This window comes from Anopheles gambiae, chromosome 2 (assembly GCF_943734735.2).
Source record: "Anopheles gambiae chromosome 2, idAnoGambNW_F1_1, whole genome shotgun sequence".
In the NCBI taxonomy this organism is placed as follows: domain Eukaryota; kingdom Metazoa; phylum Arthropoda; class Insecta; order Diptera; family Culicidae; genus Anopheles; species Anopheles gambiae.
In genome coordinates this window covers 60,582,677-60,604,916 of record NC_064601.1, presented here as the reverse complement: position 1 = coordinate 60,604,916, position 22,240 = coordinate 60,582,677, and the positions used below count along the sequence as shown (strand labels likewise).

Below are 22,240 nucleotides of genomic sequence, written 5' to 3'. Positions count from 1 at the left end.
TAGACATCTTTCAGGTTAATGCCAGCTTCTAGTGGTTGATGTTCTTTATCGCTTATGTTTTCCAAAATTACAGGAGACCACACATTATGTATATTTTCATTACCTTCGACGTTAAGTTCATAAAACAATGCTTGTGTTTCACCTTCAGCGTTGCACCATAATGTCCATAAACGCTCATCACTTAGTTTGAAATCAATAAGATCGTTATTCGGCGCTAAAATAGTACATTGTGTTTTCAATACAACCGATGAAATAGCTCCCGTACTAGAATCGTATGAAACTTCTGGACGTATAACTATGAACTCCGAAAACGTTTGAAACGAAAAATATAAGGCTAGCAATGACTGTGAGCACCGTAAGATAGAAGTATGAACTGTAAAAAATATGAATACATATTAGTAAAACATATATGATTTAATGTGATTTTACATAATTACATTCTGTTTCACTGCTTTGGGTGTATTTTGACAAATATTCCGAAGCCAAACATCGGCCACTAAGGAGCCATACGCGCAATGTTCCATTTCGATGCAACGTATAAAGGAATGTTTGATTCTCTGACATCCCTTGGTCAAATGACAATGTGACTACTTGACTAGAATCAGATTTTCCTCGCCAAGAATCAGCAATTGAATGAATTAATTTGGAGATGGTTAAAGGATTGTGATCGAGTTCAGAGCAGTTAGCCTCAATTTTATCGCCTTCTATTCTTAACGCCAGTAAATGAAGAGAATTTGTACATGCGATTGCAATTTGGCATTGCATATTATTACTTGTATTGGTGACAGTTGCAGCGACCGGAACTACTTGTCCTGTTGAAAAAAGGCATAGATTAAATATATATTAACAAAAAGTAGATTTTTTGTGAATGTTATAAGGTCTATAAAATAGGGTAGTAGTATCGGTGGCACCAATTACCAAAGCAGCCCATAAAAATTATGCACTAGTTTGACCATTACGACCAATTAATGTATCTACTCGAATTGGTATCAAACGTAACTGGTACGAATTTCACTTATCGGTGGATAAAATTATAAAATTAATTCGACTAATATAAAAATCCATGAAATAGCTTTAGCCGTTCTCGTGGTACAGTCGTCAACTCGTACGACTTAACAACATACCCTTCATGGATTCAAACCCCCAATGGACCGTGCCGCCATATGTAGCACCAGAGCTGGAAAATGTCACTGTCAATGTCATAACAAAATCTGACATAAAAACATCCATATCAGCGTCACGTACTCAACTGTGATAATCAGAGGTGATACTGCTGGTGTGACCATCACATGCTTGGTGACATTGGGTACAACCAACTCTTGGTCAGTCACTTGGTCGCGACATTTTCAGTCGGTGATCATCGTCATGGTCATGGGAGATATGCGGTGCTTGCGAGTGATTCAAAGAAACATAATGAGCATGTTTTCGCGCTCTGTTTGACCCGACAGATAATCAAAGCAGACAGAGGGAGAAAGCATGCTCATTTGGTTGCTTAAGCCAACACGCCAAGTATATTCCAAGAATGTCGTGATACTCACCTACAAAAATGTCGTGACCAAATGAGTGACCAAGAGTTGGGTGCTAGCCAAAATGTCAAATGTAAAGACTTGAGCTTCGTTTCAGTCATGATTGTTGGTGACTGAACCAGTGGTATTTGGTAGCACTGTTTACAGCCATAAAAAAATCATGATTATGCGTGCGCCGGCATTAAGCTAAGCTTGTCAGTTAGAGGATCGCGTTGGACTCAAGAATTCGCATGTTGCGTTCGGCTTTTCATGACGCACTTTTATTGAGTATCAGCAATGATCATCAAGCTACCACGGATATGTTCATTGTTCTCGTTGGTGAAAATCTCGTGATGATCATGACATTTTGCAGCACTGCGTAGGACTGACTATCCTGCTATGGGGGGAAAACAATAAGTCACTGAAAGCCAAGCCCGAAGGTGGTATAGGCAGACCCTGATCGATAACGGTTGTTGAGGCAAAAAAGAAGAAGAATGTTTCAGAAATTCTTATGCTTTTTCCTCATCATTGTGTATAATGTGGGTTTCTTTGGGATTAGTACTAGTATTATTTATGTTTTGGGCTATATTCCATAATGCTTAGATTGTTGCCTGCTCATTTATCTGATCTATCATGTCTTGAAATTGATTTCTTTTAGATTTTATTTATTTTATTTATAAAATGACTGTTATTTTTTGACTGCTGGAACAGGCAATTCAATCGTGCGTGTTTTGTTAAATATTTTCCTGCCTATTTTTCGAATGGCAAATGCAGTTTTTAATTCATGATTCCACCATGATTCCACCAAGGCAAAGAACATTTAAAATCGAAATAAACACAAAGAACATATGGTATGAATCAGCATTAAGCTGCCTGAGGCAGTTTAGCAAGGGATCATTATGAGAGTACAAGTTTCGAGGAGTGAGGATAGCTAATAGAGGACGAGAACGGATGGATCTAGAAGGAACGTAGAAATGTTTGGTAGAGAAGTCTGGAACATCAATAGTGCTAAGGATCAAGCCGTCTTTTTTTTCTAAAGAGTCCCAAAAGTTGCCAGCGGACTGCATATGGGAGTTGAGGAGATAAGGGCATTATGCGCCGAATAGCTACTCACTCTAGTGAAGAGTTTATATAATGCTGGCATATTCTAATGTAGGTCGAACCGGAGCCACATACAGAGTTTTAAAACAGCGAGGATCATTAAAATCAACTGTTGAGCGAATTGTTATGCCGAGAATTTTACTGGCTCTGCTAATGACGTTTCAATATGGACAGAAAATTTTAGTCTGTCGTCAAGCAGTACCCCAAGGTCACGAACTACATTAACACGATTTACCTGCGTACCCATAGCAAAATAATTATGTATCAGTGTACTACGAGCACGAGAAAAAGTCACCACAGAGCATTTTTTTGGACACACATTTAAAAAGTTGGATGAGCACCAGCGGCAAAAAAGTCAATGAAAAGGTGAAGGAGAGGAAGAAAGATTTTGAAATCGTCTGCAAAGAGGAAATTGAACAGACATCATTTATGAACAAAAGGAAAATGAGGAGACTAAGGACACTACCGTGGGGTACGCCAGAGGAACAAGAAAGGTTGCCTAATTTGACACGGTATGAGCGGTTTGAAAGGTAAGACTACAATCATTCAGTGAGAGAGTAGATGAGAATCCAAATTTGTTAAGCTTGGCCAAATGTAGAGAATGTGAAACACGATCAAAAGCTGCTTTCAGATCAAAGTAGACAGCGGCTGGTATTATTGAATCCGTCCGTAGCGACGTACGTCCCGACCAAGGTCTTTGAAAGAGAACAGGTCGATGCGTTTAGAGTAAATTGACAGAAAGCCATGGGAAAATGTTGACAGTTAAATTGAACATTGTTTATGTTTAGCGATGGACGTTGCTAAGGAGGGAATAAGAGTTTTTTTCAACATTTTGCTCTCATTTCCTGGTAGAATATTATTAGAATTAGAATTCAATTAGAATATTACATGGCTGATACAATTCAAGGATCTCATTTATCATTCGTCGCCGGGTTATAAGCAGAAGACGGCATGCATATTGTACTTGTGTATGACGATTCGATGTTTCATTTTACTCTCAGTGTTTAATTGAAAGTAAATAGGCCTTCTTTTACCCAGTTGTATCACGTACTGTGCTGTTTTATGCCTGTTAAACTTTTCATTCTTCCAGCAGGACCGTTGCAAACGGTAGTGATTCGTGGTCACGGAATGGCAAGCAATGAGGTAATCTGAATACAGAATAGACTCCTTTTTCTATAGAGTAGACTCCAGAGTAGACTTTCAGAGTAGAGCAATTACTTCTCCTTTATTCTCCAGAAGTGATTGACCGCAAGAAATTTAACCAATATACAGCCGTACCGGCGAACTCGTTCGACGAGAAACATTCATCGCTCATGAATGGACAGGGTTGTACCACTAGGTTGACCAGTACAAAATCTATACGGTTTTCTAATTTTTTATCTAGAGGGCTATGAAATGAGTGAAAATGAGCGTCGCGGCGAACGTTCCCAGGAACGAACGAGTTTGCCGGTACGGCTGATAATCCTTATAGTAAATTCGTCCACTTTTCCATGTTAACTATTAGCCGTTTTTTTGTAAACACTTTTTCATGAAACTGTCAAAGCGAGCTGAAAATGGCAACCTAGCAACGGGCTTTGCATCGACCTGTTCTCCTTAATACACTCATTTTCCTAACGTACTAGATGGTTGCTACAGTTATTCAATGCGGCGTTGTAGGACCAGGCTCAAGAAATGTGTTGCCATCCCTTAAATTTCATGTGAGCACCGTACAGTATCGGACAATAAATAGGACCCTAATTTTTCATCGCACCGTGCACTTTTTACCACGTTACTTGTGTTTGTATGTGTGTATGTGTGTATGTGTATGTGTATGTGTATGTGTATGTGTATGTGTATGTGTATGTGTATGTGTGCATGTGTATGTGTATGTGTATGTGTGTATGTGTGTATGTGTGTATGTGTATGTGTGTATGTGTATGTGTATGTGTATGTGTATGTGTATGTGTATGTGTATGTGTATGTGTATGTGTATGTGTATGTGTATGTGTATGTGTATGTGTGTATGTGTATGTGTATGTGTATGTGTGTATGTGTATGTGTATGTGTATGTGTATGTGTATGTGTATGTGTATGTGTATGTGTATGTGTATGTGTATGTGTATGTGTATGTGTATGTGTATGTGTATGTGTATGTGTATGTGTATGTGTATGTGTATGTGTATGTGTGTGTGTGTGTGTGTGTGTGTGTGTGTGTGTGTGTGTGTGTGTGTGTGTGTGTGTGTGTGTGTGTGTGTGTGTGTGTGTGTGTCAGACGGACGTCCTCAGAAGACTACGGCGAAAGAAGACCGTAAAATTGTTAATAGATCGAAAAAACACTGAATGCGAGGGCGGTGGTCCTGCTTATTACATCAAAAACCTAACCCAAAACACAGAAAAACTACTAACAAATCTATCCGAAACGACATACTTGTGAAACACACACACACACCAATACACATTCAAACATACTTACACACACACACACACACACACACACACACACACACACACACACACACACACACACACACACACACACACACACACACACACACACACACAAACACATACAAACCACACATAAACCTGTCCCAACGGGTGCATGCTGCGTTGAAAAAACTAGGGTCCTATCATTCTGTCCGATACTGTACCTTTCCGCTACCAACGGATTCAATAATCAGCCATACCGGCGAACTCGTTCGACGAGAAACATTTGTCGCTCATGAATGGACAGGGTTGTACCACTAGGTTTGCCAGTACAAAATCTATACGGTTTTCTAATTTTATAAGAGTATGGTGGTATAAAATGCTATACTATCTAAGGCATCAATTTTTGCCTCTAAGGCAGCAGTCGGCAAAGTCCGGCCCGCGGGCTAAACGCGGCCCGGCGCAACATTCAATCCGGCCCGCGAAAGAATTCGACTGATTTGAAAAGATTGTAAGAAACTATTCGTATACAAATTACTGAAGATCATTTGGAATTTTATACTGCTGTATCTTTCAACTTTAATTATCGTAATGACGGTCTAATCAGTATGGTTGAGCTAGAGTTCAATGTTCCCATATGTAATACAAACATTGTTACAACACGACAGTAAGTCGTTAAGAATGAAGAAAGTGGCATACGAAAGTGGCTCTTTGTATAGAGAAGATAAACTAAGGTCTGGTGACAGTAAATTTATTTAAAGTTTTGCATGCGACTTTACGACGAGAGCTATTTGACTTTCCCCAACGCAATACAGGCAAGAAAAAGTTTTAGTGAAAGTGAAAAAGATCCATGCATTTTTCTCGTGATAATAATTTATTCTTCTATTCGTTATTTTAAATTTCACAAAAATCAGTTGGTTTCATCTTTCTCTATTTCAGGACTATTTTCGATCGTATTTGAATACAAACACTTGCATTAAAAAACCAATCTTGTTTTTACAAGTTCGGCGATTCAACACTGTTGCATTTTACGAGTACAACGATTGTCATATTGCATTTTTATAAGGAATCAGTTATCAATTTGCCTGAAATGGCATTGCTTGTTCGAAAAGCATGCCAAAACACACACACACACCCACACACACATACACACACGCACACAATCGCGCACACACACAATGAATAAACCAAAATGAATAACAAAATTTTTAAATCTTAAATAAATCGAATCAAACAACAAAAAAACGAAAATAGATCATGAAACATTAAAAATCGAAAAATATTTTTTTTAAATCCCTTCAAACGACGATGCAGCCGAACAATATACAAACTGTATTCTACTATCATTATACAGTAGAACGTCGATTATCCGGGCAGCTCGGGACCGGACGGTTACCGGTTAATCGATTTGCACGGATAATGGTCCAAGAAATGTCAAATTCATATAAAAATTATAAAATTCACTAGTGTTATGATTAATTCACTTTGATTTAATCGATTAATCGTTTGTAGAATATTATTTTATTCAATAACTGTAGGTTTGGCAACTTTTCACGGGCAAACATGAATTTCGAAAATACCACTAAACACTACAGAGTTGCACAAAAAACTGGTTGCCCACTTGACTATCGCTGCAAATGTTCGCCGTACGTTTGAACAGCTGTCACATTTATGCGCACGGTTAAGCCGCCCGCCGGTTAATCCGCCCCCGGATAATCGACGTTCTACTGTATATGTCCATCCTCCAATGGCTATCGGTCAGAAGGGATATTCCACCACCTGGCCTTTTATAACATCCATCACCACCACCTCAAGGATAAATCAAAACATGTTATTGATTATGACCATTGAAGGTTGTGTAAACTCGCTTTACCTGATTATTCATTAATTGATAATTCATGTCAACAAACACATACTCACCTATATCATTAGTAAAATTATAACAGTTTAAAGGATCCAACATGTTGTTTTCATTTAGATGAGAAATAATAGAATCATGTAGAAAGCGTTTCTGGTGATCCATTGATGCAGGCATTTCAACTGATATCCGATGAACAAAAGCAGTTGTAACGATTATCATGATTAATGGAGAATTTGAAGTTTTGCAGCATTGTATTGCAAGAACAGGACTTCCTTCAAAAGTTATTTTCATTTCAAAGTAAATGTCGTTTCTGTCCAAACATATTTCGCTAAATAAAATGGTTTCTCTGCATGTTCGCCTGGAATAAATAAAAACAAACTTAATTATTAATATTACTTAAAAGCATATTGGCCCGTATCGTATAAGAAAACACGACTCGATTGCGATCGAACCACAATTGTCGATCGAAATCGACTCGAAATAGGTATCGCATACGATTTGTCGATTTCGATCGAGAAAACGTAAACGGTCGACTTGTCGAGCAGTTTGTCTTGTGTCAATTCTTTCGTGTGTTTACATTAATGCATGCGGTAAAGAGAGTTGATGTGGACTGGTGGCATTTTTTCATTTGATGGGAAATAGTTTTGTTAATTTGATGTTGTTTTAATTATGTTTTGATATTCAATGTTGTGTTTTCATATGTAAATTAGGATCGACGCAACAGCTGTTTTTGGCTGTTTGTTTCGTCATAGGAGGCGAAAGAACTCCGTTGGAGCCAAAGCCTCTAAAAACTATTCAAACAAACAACAATGTTTATTTCGTTCTGCTAGCCAAATCCTCTGAAGCCTAATGGTAATTAAAGTTATATGTATTTGTTTTGAATATTAAATGTTTGAGGCAAGCAACCACCGAAACGGCTGGATCATTTTCAACAAAACTTTGTATGAGAATCGGTTATAAGACTTACTACATGTTCAGATCAGATTCAACTGGCGTTGAAAACCCGCAAAACAAATTCGAGCAGTTAGCGAACTCGCATAAGGCCTAGCAATCGCGATAGCGTTATAGCGCCAGTAACCTCGCAAGAAAGCAAGTTGTGAGGGTAAGCAGTTTTTTCGACCATAGTTTAGCAGTTACAATTAGAGCACAGCATATTATAGCCTGCATTAGAGCAAATTATAGCCTGCTAATGACTTAAAATGTTATATTTTTTTCCTTGCAAAAACCACAAATAAGCCGTTAGTAATCATTTAGACGAATCACAGTGAAGAAAAAGGTTCTTTACATAAAAAAATAAACAAAAGCTAAATCTAAAATAATTTTCGAGCAGGACATACTACTCGCAACCCTTGCAATGATCAGCGGGAAGCCTTGCGGTGTACGATGATGTCACAAATATCTCAAGTGAAAAAGCAGAGGTGGTATGCTTTAGTTATTTGAGAAAAATGAATACAAAAAAGATGTGTTATTTCGCTTTGGCATATTTGCACTTTTACGTTCCAAATGAGTAAGTTTACTTGCTTCGATATTAGTATCACAAAATACCATTCACATTTTTCGTTACTGAAATTTACCGTTCAACTAGCAAGTGTAAACGTCGTTTTTCTTTCTTCTTCTACTTTGGCACAACAACCGTTGTCGGTAAAGGCCTGCCTGTACCCACTAACGAAGTGAGCTTGGCTTTCTTTGACTTATTGTTACCTTAGCAGGATAGTCAGTCCTACGTATGGGGGCACGGACTATTGGGGACTTGAACCCATGGCGGGCATGTTGTTAAGTCGTTCGAGTTGACGACTGCACCACCAGACCGGCCGGAACTGAAAGTAAACCCATAAAAAACCTGAAACTGATATTGAACAAATACAGGCCCTGGAATCGATCATGATTCCATGCTGACCCAGGAATAGCCCCTGATTTCTTTCATTTTGAGGAACAGTTCCAGGAACTGTTCCAGATTTGGATTCCGAACAATACTTGAACCTGGTTCAGATATGGAACGGATACAATTAGAATTCCAGTCAACAAACTATACCCAGCAGTTAATGTGCAACGTAGGAATTAGCGTAGGAGTTGGCGTAGCTAATAGCGTAGGAAATTTAGTAGAATTTGAATAGCGAAGGACATTAAGTGATTAGTAGAATTTATATAGTGATTACTGTGTTTATCGGACTGCAAAAAGGCTAAATATTATTGTTCGTTAATCATAAACTAGAAATTCTGTTTTATATTTCAGCTTAATCATTCTTTGCATGTCGAGATTTCTCTCACCGAAAATGCTACAAGTTGCTGTCAAAGCATGTTGTCAGTTTTTGTCTCAGCTGTTCCCTCGGTGGTGGTAGAAACATTCTCAAATTTATGTTTTATTATCGTTATCGTTATGTTGAACTTATCAAATCATCTAAATATTGGCAATATAAATCGAAATATGCACATTCGATTTAGCATTGTCACGGTATTTAGCGGCCGCGTGGAGCCCCGAAATGGGAGTCGACACCGCTCAGAAGGAAATGTGCATTTCAATCTTTCGTTGGAAGCATCCCAAGCATCCCTAATACTATTTTCAGATTGACACTTCAAAAGGCCTCATTTGTGTGACCGCTTTGAACCAAATCTGAACAATCTACTATATATAAATAAAGGATATACAGCAACTATTCGCAGTAAGCGATACTCGATATACGCGAAATCGCAGTACGCAATTCCTCTAAATTTGACAGCTCCATGTGTTTTTTGCAATTATTTTATTTCTTTGAAATATTTTATGCTGTTTTTGGATTTCCTAAAGTTCTTAAAGTATTTTGCATTAAATTTGTGTAAAAGATACCTGTTTTACAACAAAAAACATTAATGCACAACTCTGTGGTGATATTTTTCAACTTTTGAACCGGTAGTGTGAACTATTTTTTAATTGGAATCCGCAATACGCGAAAACTCGAGATACGCTATTGTGCTCGGTCCCGTACGATAGCGTATATCGGAAAATGACTGCATTTTTTTTATTCGTGCAGATAAGTACAGCAGAAATAAGGAAAATCCAGAATTGTAGCTATTGAACAAATGTTGCCACAACAAGTTCATGGACCCAGGCTTAAAGGCCGGGATACATTGACCAGGCGGAACGGGTTACGCGTTGCGGCCATGTACGATTGACTATTGATTTTCTATTGTGCAGTAAGAGTGTGATAAAAAAAAAATAAGTTAAATTAATACAGAACATACCAGTATATGAAACGATTTAAGAGCGTCACTCCGTTGACGATATGGTTCAATCGGAAGCCACCAGCAATTTCGGGCGTTTTCGAGTCCATAAGCATAGCATTGTAACCACCTTAAATCGATGATGATGAAAGATAATAAATTAGATATTAATTATTATGTTCAGGCCTTAGAAATGCGTGTAAATTTAATACCAGAAGAAATGCTGAGCGATTTTGATTCGTTGCCACCAACAATTGCTTGCTGGATCAAAGGAACTTCTCTGTACATTTCAGACATTTTAATATGCTGGCTAAGAAGTGACACACACGGAATCGAATAAAAGACTTAAACACGAATATTAACCAGCTATCAGCTATAAATATAAGCCTTGGGTGAATTAAATATTGAATATATGGTTTACGCCGACACAGCACAGACAGAATATGGCGCGTAAAGAAGCATCAAAGTTATAAAGGCTGAATCGAAGTGATTAAAGGAATCAGGTGGTAAAAAGCTTTAGGCAGATCGCCATATGTGAACAAGGATGTTATAAGAGACCAGGTAGAGGACTGTATAGGAACCAAGATGGATTAAAAATATCAAATCAAGGTGTGTTTATTTAGAAGGTGAATTATTAGGCCAATTACAGGGTTTTCGAGGATTATATAGACATGTTCAGCGAGTTGTAGATTCGTTCAGGCATATAATAGACTCTTTCAGCGAGATATAGAATTGTTCGGAAGTAGGTGTAGACATTTTCGGTTATACTGTAGAGCTGTCACTTTCGTACCCCTTGGACTGCAAGTTGGATCATTCTCATCAGAAGGTAAACAAACGGTTTTTGAAAAAATATACTTTTTTCAACTAATTTATGTATTAAACAGCTTGGAGAATGATTATTAGCTACTTTAAGGACTTTTAAGAATGAAAAATTGAACCCTGCGTCACAGTGTATAAACAAAACAAAAGACAGAATGGCTGAACATATCTACGCCTACTTCCGAACAATTCTATATCTCGCTGAAAGAGTCTATTATATGCCTGAACGAATCAACAACTCGCTGAACATGTCTATATAATCCTCGGAAACCCTGTAACGTTGGACTTGCGATTTCATCGTCTGATGTTATCTGTCAAATTCCATATATAAATTTGACAGGCCACCGATAAAATCGTGTGCGAAAAAACGTTGCCATGGCCCTTACCCTACTCGACGATACCTGCTTTATTCCCACTTTTCTACCTTATAACCTTGATGCACCTTGATGACGACGCGAAAATATATGTCAAGAATTATTGTTTGTTACATGGCAGCGAATCAATGTGTAGTTTTTGTAAATTACCTATAAATAATAATTGATTCCAGCTAATGAATCATGATAAGATGAGGTTTACATAAGACAATTTTTAATTATTTTTCTGTTGATGGTTTTAATAAGACATATATTAATAGAGATCGACACAATTTACTCCAGATAGGTTTGCTGAATAATTGTCGGTGTATGTTCTGATTTAGTATTTTATTTATTGTGCGTGAATTATATCAATCAATAGAAATATAGCAAACCTGTGCAAATGTTCGTTTGTTGCATAGTAATCTGCTATTAAGACGTTGATAATTAGTTATATACTAATCTGATTTCTGAATAGTGGTGAATGAAGTGAAAATATTTGAATCGCCCTAAGTTTTATGTGCTCATATACTACGTGATTATATGTGTATTTGTTTTTATAAGTAAAATGGTGAAATTACAACCTCTGGAATTTATCGATTGTTTGATTGACAGTCCAAATTTTCGTGAGAATCTTAACAAACATGAGAAAGAGCTTGATAAAACGAGTCAACAAATAAAACGAATCATCAAGGAAATCAAAGATTTGTTAGCAGCAGCTAAAAGTAAGTTCTATTTAAAAATGCTAATACTTGTCGAACATTAAATTTCAGTCAATTTGATAGAGCTTTTGAATTATGCCCGGTTAAGGTAACGACGATCAGGAAACGGCATTCAATATAAATCCTAGATTCCAAAATTTTATTAAATTTTTATTCAAAGCGGCGAAGCAGGCCATTAGATTCCATGTCTGTACAAAATAAATTGAAAGAACAAATTATGGCTATACAGGTATACCCCGATATACGCCATACTCGATGTACGCGATTTCGCTATACAGTCTGTTTTCGAGTTACGCGGATTGTGCGTTCCCGAAGAATCCGCGTATGTCTAATTTCACGGTTTTCGACAAAATACAATTAGTTACTTCATAGTTTTTATTCAATTTAGTACTTTTATACACATTATCATTTATTTGATTCGATTCGTGTAGAATATTGTGATATTTTTCGCTTGTGGATTAAATTTATTAGAAAAAATGCAATTTATACTGCATTGGGCAAATGGAGAAGCATATTGTACTGATTTGACATTTGATGTGTCAAATTAAAAAAAAACAGCGTATCTCCGAATCCGCGGAAGTCGAGAACTGCGTAAGGTAACGGTCAGAACCTCGCCGCATGCGATTTTGCCGCATGCGGCAAGAAAAGAGTTTTCTCAATTTTCTAGCTTTTCAAGGTATTATTATGATATTTTGTTGTTTCTTTATAAATACAATCATTATTTGATATAATTTTAGACATTTGACATCTGAAATAAAATCGCTTGCGGCGATGCGGCAATATCAAATGATTTTGATTTTGCCGCATCGCCGCATGCGGCAGATTCGCAAGTGCTGTCATTAATGTCAAATCCCATACAAAAGCTTGCGGCAAAATCGCATGCGGCGAGGTTCTTACCGCTGCATAACTCGGGAACAGACTCTACGCGATTTTCTTAACTTGACAGTCTTCCGAGTAAGGTCCGTGTCTGCCCAAGTGACATTTGCTCGAAATTGTTTTCCCATATCTGCTCGATTAGTACTCGATACCACCCGCTGCGCAAATTCGAGCAGTTTCCAGCGCAGAAAATGCACCAAAATCTGCGCTGGCCAGCGCAGATTTGGCCTGGTCTCCCGCGCTGTTCTTCAGCGATTTCTGCGCTGGGTCGCGCAGTTCGGGCAGTTCGGACAGTTCGGACAGTTCGGGCGGCGGCGGAGCAAAAAAAAAAAACGGTCAAAAAATTTAAAAAAATAATGCCCATAAAAAATGCGCCCATTTTTTCGTCCGCTTCTTCCTCTCCTCTCCCTCCTTCACCCTGGCTTGCCTTACTTGAGCTTCAGCCCGTGCCTTCCGCCGCCAGCTGATTGGGTGTTGTGGTGTATGCGTTGATACTTATATGTGCATTGCGGTTATGTATTGTTATTGGTGGGTGTTAGCATTTACCCGCTGCGCAAATTCGAGCAGTTTCCAGCGCAGAAAATGCACCAAAATCTGCGCTGGCCAGCGCAGATTTGGCCTGGTCTCCCGCGCTGTTCTTCAGCGATTTCTGCGCTGGGTCGCGCAGTTCGGGCAGTTCGGACAGTTCGGACAGTTCGGGCGGCGGCGGAGCAAAAAAAAAAACGGTCAAAAAATTTAAAAAAATAATGGCGCCCATTTTTTCGTCCGCTTCTTCCTCTCCTCTCCCTCCTTCACCCTGGCTTGCCTTACTTGAGCTTCAGCCCGTGCCTTCCGCCGCCAGCTGATTGGGTGTTGTGGTGTATGCGTTGATACTTATATGTGCATTGCGGTTATGTATTGTTATTGGTGGGTGTTAGCATTTACCCGCTGCGCAAATTCGAGCAGTTTCCAGCGCAGAAAATGCACCAAAATCTGCGCTGGCCAGCGCAGATTTGGCCTGGTCTCCCGCGCTGTTCTTCAGCGATTTCTGCGCTGGGTCGCGCAGTTCGGGCAGTTCGGACAGTTCGGACAGTTCGGGCGGCGGCGGAGCAAAAAAAAAAAACGGTCAAAAAATTTAAAAAAATAATGGCGCCCATTTTTTCGTCCGCTTCTTCCTCTCCTCTCCCTCCTTCACCGTGGCTTGCCTTACTTGAGCTTCAGCCCGTGCCTTCCGCCGCCAGCTGATTGGGTGTTGTGGTGTATGCGTTGATACTTATATGTGCATTGCGGTTATGTATTGTTATTGGTGGGTGTTAGCATTTATTAATTAGTGTGTGACCTTGGGACGATGCGGGAGAAGCTGGATTGGGATTTAAAGTGTTATCGGTGTATTGATGGATTATTTTATTTCGTGCCGCTGCTGATGAGACCATTCGATGCCCCTGCCAATTGAGGGTGAAGAAGCCTATTTAAAACAAGCGTAGGAGAACGTCTAACACTAATCTAATATTTTTTAATTTGAACATGTTTGATGCTTCAACGACCTTCTATGCATCATGTAGCACAGTGTATAGTGGTTATATTTTTTTTTTAATTTGCCGAAATCTGTTTCGAGTTTTTGGGTCTCGACACACACACGCACGCACACAGCGCGGGGAAAGTGACCGTTCACTCTATCATGCCGCGATCCCCCACCCCGTCCGGCGCTAGGGATGAGGATGCGCTATATGATAGCTGATGTTAGCGGATGGGGAGGGGGGTTTGGTGGGGGGGTGCGTGCTTGCGTGCGCGCTTTCGTAGGTGCGTTCTCGCGTGCGCGCGTTCGTAGGTGCCTTATCGCGTGCGCGCGCGCGCGTTTGTTTGTGTGTGTGTGTGTGTGAGTTTGCGCGCGTGTTTGTATGTGTGCGTGCGTTTGGAAACCCCAGAACTATTTGATTCTGATGGGTACATTTTCATCCGCTGCGGCTACAAAGTCCATGCATTTTCGATCTCGCTACTTGAGAGACAACACTGTAGAGAATAGAATAAGAAATAATAAAAATATAGAAGATCGATGTATAGGCAAGTGTCAAAATGATAAGCAACCTAGGACGAGAGACGGAGCCAGAGAAAGGAAGCACAAAGTGCAGAGAAACGAGAGCGGGAGAGAAACGAATTGGAGCGATGACCACGAGAGACGAACGAAAATCGGAGAGAGCTTTGGGGACGACGGAGAGAGAGAACGACACAGCGATCAGTTTTTGGACGAATGTTGACGAGAGCGGTCATAAAGCACTAAGCATCCTAAACATCTGAAGTACGAGACAGCAGTAAAAATAAAGAGATAATAAAAAAAGGGAAATGAAAAAAACGAATGTTGAAATTGGCGAAGACAGTTGCGGATATCACGACAAACACAACCATTGGCATTGGCATCTTTGCGATCGGCTCTGCTGTTGGGGGTGTTAAAAAGGCACACGATCGAAGCGAACGTGCATGTGATATGTAGCAAATTTCTTTCCCATTCCGCTAGCGGACGCAAGTGGAAACAAAACTTGAATTGAATTCATACAAAAGAGGATTCTGGATTTGTTTATTACGGTGCGCGTATGGTGCTGCACCAGTCCGTCCAGAATCGGGCGGCTTGTTGACTTGTCGGTATCGTGACGCCGATTGACCGGTAATGCCTTGGAATGGGTTCGGATCGGTAGATTCATGTTTCGGTCGAGTGCATTCCGTGCATTTGTCGCGCCACAGCAGTAGACCCGGCAGCACCAAAGTCAAAACAAAAACCTTCCCCGAGTGTGGGCTGCTATGCTAAGTTCTTATTAGTATTATTATTATTATTATTGGGGTAATAGCCAACGCGATCATGCCGGCCTTTTCAAGTCTTGAGTAGCACGTAGCCGGATAGTCAGCCCTTGCTACGGCGGACGGTTCATACGCGGTTAGAACCCATGACGGACATGCTGTTAAGATGTGAGATGACGGTGCGGGCAACTTGCATACTGCCACACTGTCTTCTGCCCGGTGCATACGCATACGCGGGGGATGAACCTCCACAAAAACACCGTCATGAACCACCGGCAGATCTAACGCTAGGTGGACTAGGCGGTCGCCGATGATCTCTAGGCTGTAGTATGCCGTATGTCTACAAGTGGACAGAGTATTAGCTATAAGGGCCCCCGGAAAGATGGTCGTTGGGGCTCCGTGGCTGGAGAACCATTTGCACCTCCCCTTCCCCCATGGCTACTACAATTTTAGGGCCTGTGACCGATGATCGTAGGGGTCCCATGGGCACCCCCCTCCCCCCCCATCTGCCGGCAATTTAAGTATACCGTTCAATCTTCCAACAGCTGTGTGTCAGTACCCCCTCCTCAGGGGCCTCAATTCGTCTTTCCGCCTTTCAACACCTTCCTTTCTTTGACCGATGAATCATAACATTCCGGAAGAAATTACATTTGGCGACATATCTATGTAATCCACAACAGACGAAAGCAAAAGCTTAGTGTTACAAACGTGTTGGAGCGAATTAGGGTTCTGCGCGTTGCACAGCAAACCCTCCATAGTGCGCTAGCGATTCCGTAATCATTTTTACATTGCGATTTTTTGGTTTGATTTGTAAAAATGCAACTTTATCGCCGCAATGTGTATGAACGGTTTTTTAAGCGCCACAGCAACTCATGAGCATTGACCACACGCGAGAATGAGATAGCGCTAGGGAGGGAAAGAGCACGGACGATGGCTGACAGCGATTGGCCGTCTGACGCACCAACACATCCAAACCTTCGGCAGCGCGCTCAGGCGAGGGGAATGAGGCGGAGCCAGGGACGGGCAGCTCGACGAGCTGCTCGACAAATTTGCCGTTGGAGAGAAAAGGAAGGCATGATAAAATTCTCAGAACTCCATGATTTCTTCCGTCGCTTTGCGCAGCGGGCAAGGATAATGTATTTAGAAGGTTGATTTTTATCGCTTTTGCTGGGCGACATTGTGGGGGACATCTGTCACTCTCTGCATACAAATTTCATTACCTCGCACCAGCCCTTACCGATTTTTATACCGGAGCCCACGGAAGAGAAATGTCAAGTCGAGAAATGTCATTTTGCTCTGAACAACTTCACCTTGTCATTTATAACACCTTGCTCGATACGCCTGAAATTGTCCCTACCAGCATTAAACGGCTTTGAAGGCATTCAGAAGGCATTTAAGGCGAATTTAAGGCTTAGAAGGCGAATAAAGATTTCAACCGAAAGTTTCACGGCTGTAACGGGTTCTCTTCGAAATCTTTCAACTTTTTGATTCAACGAGAACAGATAGCTTGCCGCCATCTTAGATTGTTTATATACTGGTCTTGCACCCTTATTAATGTAACTACCAAATAGAGCAGTAACAACGCTTTTGGTTCCGAAGCAGGAAAACGTGTGTTCAAATCCTGATTTTTATAATCTTTTTTCTGTGTTTATTTCTTTTTAAATTAATATTTTCTTGCTATAATTAATACAAACAAAATTTATGTGAAGCAAAATGAAAATAATACCTTTTTAAAAAACATAATAATTACAATATCACTTCATTAACAGGATGGAAGAAATATTTATCCTCTTTTCTCCTTTTATTAGAGTTATCGAAATGAGTTTGATATATTAATACCTTTCAACGGGTTGGTCTTTAACAATCGAATAATGCAGACCATCTTTAATAAAGTGATATAGCTCAGAGCTTAACGCAAGAGAACATAACACGTAAATCGTGCTATCGAATCTCACCCTCATATCTGGGAACACTACAACAGTGCAGTGCTGAAGACGCTTGTAAGGTTTTCTTTTGACAGTTGCAATTTAAAATTTCAAAATAAAAGCGAATTTTTTCATTGACATATTTCAAAGGCATTTAATTACTGCTAAATGCACTGCTGATCGCCTTCAATTCGCCGGTGATTACAAGGCGATTAGAAGGCATTTAACGGAAATTTGTGGGTAGGGGTGGATTTGTGTGTGAACAAGTGTGTTGAAAGCGCTAAGATTTGGTGTGATCGTTAATTCGACTTTCTTCTATCGATAGACGATGCTCATTTTACATTCGTAGCTTTGATTTTTTATGAAAAACAAAAGCAAATTTTGTGTGACGTTATTTTATGAAAAATCGATATTATTTTAATATAAAATGGCAGCATTACCAACTATAACTATAGGAAACATAATTTCCGAGCGAATCTAGAAGAAAACAACGAAAAAGCCGCATCACAGTTGATTTTAAAGGCTTTTTTCTAAATTCCCTTAAACTAGTGCACTTTAAGGGAAGTTTAAGGCTCCAGTTTAAGGGAATTTGTCCGAATTCCCGATTATTCGTGCTCAAAAATGTCAATTTGGTGTGCTCCATCGGATGCGATTTAATCGGAAGGCCTGTCAAAATTTTATATGGGATTTGACAGATAACGTCGGACGTGCGATTTCGTCGTACGACGGAATCAATTTTTTTTATTTCGTCGGACGCCGCATCCGATTTTATCTGTCAAACTAAATGTGTGGTGTTTTGTAGGAACAATCTCAACTTAATTTTTCACAATCGTTATATTATTAAAATCATCCAAATAATCGCAATATGATACGAAAAAGCGTTTGACAGCACGTGCGATAAAATCGCATGCGATGGAGCACAGACACGGGCCTAAGGGCTTGGTACTTGTTCCGACGCAGCGTATCGCAACGCATTGCGTGACGCAAGCTGGTAACTGTTCGCTGTGTTCTGCATGGATGTGTCAACACATTTCACAAAGAAAAACATACACAAATCGCAATAATGCCTATTATTTATAGGCTCAGAAGTAAATATAATGTCAAATAACAACTGTGAAATCCATTCCAGTGGTGTCGAAAACAGTTCAAAGCATGTTTACGCTTTTTTATTGCATATTGGTACTGACCCACACACACCTGTTTTGCAGCAACTACAAAATTACTTTCTCTACATTCATTTTGTTTTGTTTATAAAATTATTTAGTAGTCCAGTTTCACGCAAAACTGCGATCGAAACCATTTAACATGAACATATATCGATTTTCACTCGATATGGTTAAATCGTTTTGACAGACGCATCACGACGTGCGTCGAAATAGAAATTTCTCTACTTTGACGCTGCGTAGTGTGTCGTTAACGCAAGCGTCTGTCAAATCCCACACATTTTGGCAAAATCGCTACGCATTGCGTCTGAACAAGTACCGCTCTCTAAATTGTAATGCTTTGACAGGCTGGAAATAGACGAACCGCTCAGTCCGACAGCCTTCTATTAATTTACCCATTCGAGCAATTTTATGTCTGTCATGACAGTAATTTAAGAGCAATTTAGCGGTACGAAGTGTTGTCGTTTATTGTCGGTGAAAAGATGTAAAAAAAGCAGTATTATCTTTTAGTAGAAGAAGACGTAGGCGGTGTGTTCAAAACTGTGAAATGTAAAAGTCAGCCACAGGGTGGCCACTCATCCGGGAAAACTGGGAATTAGCCGGGAATTTAATTTTTCCAGGAAAAACCGTGAAATTCTCCAAAAAAAACCGGGAAATTATCACAAACTTTTGCTATCACTGTTTACCATCGTACGAAGTGCATTTTCAATTAATGGGATGTTTCGTATATTGTTCCCAACTTACCACAGGCCATCAACGTCACACCAATCTGTATGGACAACATTTTCCGTTTCTCACATATGGTACGCAATATATGTACAGGCGTGCCCCGAGTCACGACCCCTTCGAGTTACGACGATTCGCAGATACGACGATTTTGATTTTGACAGTTCAAAGGTGTCATTGACAAGAAATTTATGTATTTTTTTGAGTTTCTGTGCTGATCCACTGAACCGTTATACACACATTTCGAAAGATTTCAAAACTACCCGATCTTGAATATCTATATGGTGAACGGTTTTGGAATAAATTATTACATTCTCGAACAATATTTTATCCAAATTACACGATATTGTAGATTTCAACTCTTCAACTTCGGTTATAAACTTTATATTCATAGATATTCGACATACGACTGTTTCGACTTACGCCTTGCTTTGGGACATTTTTTCGGTCCCAAATACAGTCGTATCTCGGGGGACGCCTGTACTCTACTTCTCATTCGCACTGGTGAAATATTTACGTTCATCGATATCAGTTCTTGCACATTTCGGGTACGGTGTGCCTATTCGTTCTACATTGCACTCGTCTTTTGTTATTCATTTCTCGTGAAGTTGCGGTCGTGTCGGATTTAGTGGGCGATGCCAATTTTTGGACAGATCTGATAATTTTTGTCCCCTTTAGCAATTTTAAGGTTACCCAATCACACATCGTCAGTACATTGGCATTTTGCATTTTGGTTTCGGGCCTCTACCTTCATTACGCCCGGGTGACTGGGTTCCCACACTGTTTTAAGAAGCGCACTTTATTGGTCTGCTGCTCACGGCGTGTCAATGGGAACTGAGGGTGACGCGTTTCCTGTCTTCTACCTTAAACATGCCCGTCAAACATTGCGAGGGTTGCTAGTGGTATCATCTGTTCGAAATCTTAAGATATTTTAAAAATATTTAAAAATATTTATTTTTTATTCATTAATTATTGTTTTGCTGTGTGATTTGTCGAAAAGATCACTGTTGCCTCGAGCAACAGAATTTTCTCAACTTGAAAGTCCGCGAATATTAAACGCAAAAAAGTTCTTTTAACACTTTATTTACAAGAAGGGTTAAAAAAATACTCTCTCTTCCGGGACTTTAATACGCGAGAAAAGGGCGTTTCTTCAGCCGTCGTTCCTTTAAATACCCTTTCGCTGGTTCTCGCTCGGCGCTACGGTCGATGCCCTTTCCCTTCGGTGTTCTTCGGTTAATCTTCGTTTTAACTGTCGCAAATATGGCTGAGTCACGGCGAAATATTTCGCCCTACGATCATGGCATCCTCTCTACGAAGACAGGGCCCTCTATGTTCATCTGCTCAAACTAGCATCACGATGAACGGACCGTTGATGCTTGTCAACAATCACTATTAAAATTGTTATGGATTTTTTCAAAATAAAATCTCAAAATTTAGGTGTTTAGTAAGCTATAATTTGCAATGTTATACCTGCTCTCTATAATTGTGGGGTGCTATAATTATAACTGCTAAAACTAGCGGCGAAAAAACTGCCTAGGCTCGCAAGCTCTTTAATGCGAGGGCTCTGGGGCGGTGAACTTGTATGGCGTGCGAGCCCTCTCGCGCCCTCGCAAATCGCTGTCAGGTAACGGTCAGAACCTCGCCGCATGCGATTTTGCCGCATGCGGCAAGAAAAGAGTTTTCTCAATTTTCTAGCTTTTCAAGGTATTATAATGATATTTTGTTGTTTCTTTGTAAAGATAATCATAATTTGATATGATTTTAGACATTTGACATCTGAAATAAAATCGCTTGCGGTGATGCGGCAATATCAAATGATTTTGATTTTGCCGCATGCGGCAGATTCGCAAGGGCTGTCATTAACGTCAAATCCCATACAAAAGCTTGCGGCAAAATCGCATGCGGCGAGGTTCTGACCGCTGCCTCAATTGCATGGCGGGTGTGCTCTTTTTGACAATACGTATTTGTGACATTTTGACAGTTGTGCGATGTTTTGCAACCAAGGTGAGTACATTTGAATGTAATTGGTACATGTCAATATCCTTACACGCTTTCTTCTCAAAGAAATTACTGCCTATATCGTATAGGAGTATTGATAGAGCGACAACTGCGTGTTACCCTCAAGCTATGTTCTGGTTGGATGCTTATTGATTGTTCTGTTGGTGGATTAGGATTTTTTGTTTCGTTATTTTGCTCTATTTTGCTCTTCAAGCTGGATATTTTCTGTGGTATTAGAATGGTTGTCTAATCCGCTTGTTTGTGGTCTCAAAGATTCAGTCATGTCATTAGAATTTGTAATATGTTCTAGAGGCATCTCTGCGCTGATGAGATGTTCTTGCTCTTCATCTTGTGTTTCTTGTTCAACATTTACATCCTCATTTCCTACGTCCTTTTTCTCTTTTTCCCTATTTTCTACATCCTCTATCTCTATATCTTTCTCTACAGTTGTATTTACACCCGGAGAACCATTCATATTTACAGTTTTAGAGATGAATTTCCGATTTCGTCTAAAGTGACTTCCCTGATCTTCTTCTTCTTCTTTGGTGCAACAACCGCTGTCGGTCAAGGCCTGCCTGTACCCTGGAGCTTGGGTGCCAAGTGAGCTTGGCTTTCAGTGACTTATTGTTACCATAGCAGGATAGTCAGTCCTACGTATGGGGGTACGGTCTATTCGGGACTTGAACCCTTTACGGGCATGTTGTTACGTCGTACGAGTTCACGACTGTACCACCAGACCGGCCCGACTTCCCTGATAGTCTCTTATAATATATGATCGTTTGTTAACGTTTTAACAATAACTCCATATTGCCATTCCT

At 39.9% G+C, this 22,240-nt stretch overlaps 2 protein-coding genes across 30 annotated transcripts in view; one reads left to right on the top strand and one right to left on the bottom strand.

The window, feature by feature from the left end:
• Positions 1 to 10,600, bottom strand: part of LOC3292410 (nuclear pore complex protein Nup160 homolog) — a 16,141-nt gene extending 5,541 nt beyond the window's left edge. For 2 of the 7 annotated variants that reach the window (XM_061641823.1, XM_061641824.1), the window contains exons 1-5: positions 10,284 to 10,600; positions 10,093 to 10,201; positions 6,933 to 7,231; positions 438 to 812; positions 1 to 373 (exon numbers count right to left, since the gene is read on the bottom strand). The exon at positions 1 to 373 is cut by the window's left edge and continues 61 nt beyond it. In XM_061641823.1, coding sequence (XP_061497807.1) covers positions 1 to 373; positions 438 to 812; positions 6,933 to 7,231; positions 10,093 to 10,201; positions 10,284 to 10,368 — 1,241 coding nt within the window. In that variant the 5' untranslated portion in view covers positions 10,369 to 10,600. Of the gene's footprint in view, positions 374 to 437; positions 813 to 6,932; positions 7,232 to 7,298; positions 8,691 to 10,092; positions 10,202 to 10,283 lie in introns of those variants that run through there. The other 5 variants (XM_061641825.1, XM_061641829.1, XM_061641831.1 and 2 more) reach the window with 5 other exon arrangements.
• Positions 10,601 to 11,351: 751 nt separating this feature from the next.
• LOC11175823 (rho GTPase-activating protein Graf) overlaps positions 11,352 to 22,240 on the top strand; it is a 189,343-nt gene continuing 178,454 nt past the window's right edge. For 8 of the 23 annotated variants that reach the window (XR_009764610.1, XR_009764611.1, XM_061641855.1 and 5 more), the window contains exon 1: positions 11,358 to 11,968. Coding sequence is in view for 19 of the 23 variants with exons in the window: in XM_061641855.1 (XP_061497839.1) it covers positions 11,812 to 11,968 (157 nt within the window). In the remaining 4 variants the exon portion in view is untranslated. Of the gene's footprint in view, positions 11,969 to 22,240 lie in introns of all 23 variants that reach the window. The other 15 variants (XM_061641853.1, XM_061641852.1, XM_061641841.1 and 12 more) reach the window with 14 other exon arrangements.